Here is a 1,611-nt window from a genome sequence, read left to right as displayed (position 1 = left end):
ACCCAGCAGACCTCACAGACAGTGGGAGATTGTTCCAGAGCCGAGCTCCTGCAACTGAAAAGGCTCTGTCTTCCCTGGTCACTACTATAGCCCCTGTACAACAATATTCACATACAATAAAAAATCTAATTAATAAAACGTACACATAGACAACAGATTGCATCAAATCGTCATTTTACCACAGTCTAACATCTTGAGCAGCACACTGGTGACAGTGAAATAGAAATACMTCCTTTTAACAGGAAGAAACCTCCAGCAGAACCCGGCTCAGGAGGAGCAGCAGTCMGTTTCAGTCAGCTGGAGTTAGAGAGGATGGATTGGAGACGCAAACCCAGAATTGCTAGTCCAGGTGTAGTGCAGAAAAATAACACGTTATTGATAGAAATGACTACAATTACTGTACAAACATGAAGATTGGAGTGAGTAAAGACAGCAGCAGAGTGAGGAAATATAGTCAGCTTGTCCTCCAACAGCCTAAGGCTATGACAACATAACGTAAGTGTTTCTGACCTGTATTGCTGGGATCTATGGAGTTTTCCACAGCATTCTTCTTGGCTTTATAAGTCAGAGTTAGGCTGTCAAGCAGAGCCTGCAGTCGGTTCAGTTCAGACTCCAGGTCAGGAGTTCCCACGTTGGCTGGAAGATCATTATCAACTTTGTCCAGATCGTTCCTGTAAGATTGTGGAGTTTGGTGAGCAGTGATGGAAACTCTTTTCATTTAAATGATTTTAAAATGGTTTCTCTCAAAGAACTTTTCAACCTCATATACAGCTGCAACTAGATATTTACATACATTTAAAAAGATACAGAACCACAGATACAGAGTCACAGATTTGCACATTTTTTGTACTTTGAARGACTTGGATCAAATGTTTTGGATTGTCTTCCATGCCTTGCTCACAAATGCCTTTTCAGCWATGCCTTCAAACAGATATCATGGTTTTGTAATGGTCCCTGCAAAACAGTGACTAGGCCAACCTTAACCCACTCTGTAACTAATTTGATAGTATGCTTTCAGCCCATGTGGATATAGGACCTATGGAAAATGACTTTCTTACCAGCTTCAGCAGCATCTTCACAAGGKCTTTGGCTTTTGTTTTGGGGTTGACCTACACATTTCACACCAAAACCCATTCATTTCAGGAATAAAGAACCATCTCCACACAGAGCAGTATGATGGAAGGACATTCACATGGTGTTTATACTTGTGTATKACTCAGGGGTGGGAAATTCTGGTCCTTAAGGGTCAACATCCTGCATGTATTAGAGCTTTCTCCATCAAACCAAACTTGAATGAATTATCTTCTACAGGATGTGTGGCAGTAAGTCACTGAACACTGAATCAGTTGTGTTGGAGCAGAGAAACAAGTAAAACATGCTGAATAGCTAACACATTCTCACTCCCGACTTGTTGTCCAACAACGATTGTCCAAGTTTCCCTCTCTGCGTTTTGACYCGTTGGGTAACCCCCTCGTGTCAGTTATTCACGCACAGGGCTTTTCTGGGTTCACACCACATAGGGTCTTTGGGTTTGGGTCTGTGGTTAATATTAGGGATCAGGATTGCTAGTCAATTTTATGTAGTGAGGTCAGGGATAGGATGTCTTGGGCT

At 42.1% G+C, this 1,611-nt stretch overlaps 1 protein-coding gene across 1 annotated transcript in view; it reads right to left on the bottom strand.

Moving 5' to 3' along the window:
* lamb3 (laminin subunit beta 3) overlaps positions 1-1,611 on the bottom strand; it is a gene marked incomplete at its 5' end in the record, with an annotated part of 27,672 nt that overhangs the window by 14,124 nt on the left and 11,937 nt on the right. Inside the window, 1 exon segment of the mRNA XM_014033826.1 lies at positions 511-671. Within this exon segment, the coding sequence (XP_013889280.1) occupies positions 511-671 (161 nt within the window).

The sequence above is a fragment of the Austrofundulus limnaeus genome, unplaced genomic scaffold, assembly GCF_001266775.1.
Source record: "Austrofundulus limnaeus strain Quisiro unplaced genomic scaffold, Austrofundulus_limnaeus-1.0 Scaffold1860, whole genome shotgun sequence".
Classification (NCBI taxonomy): Eukaryota; Metazoa; Chordata; class Actinopteri; order Cyprinodontiformes; family Rivulidae; genus Austrofundulus; species Austrofundulus limnaeus.
Note: the sequence above shows the minus strand (reverse complement) of the source record. Positions and strands in the feature narration are given on the sequence as shown.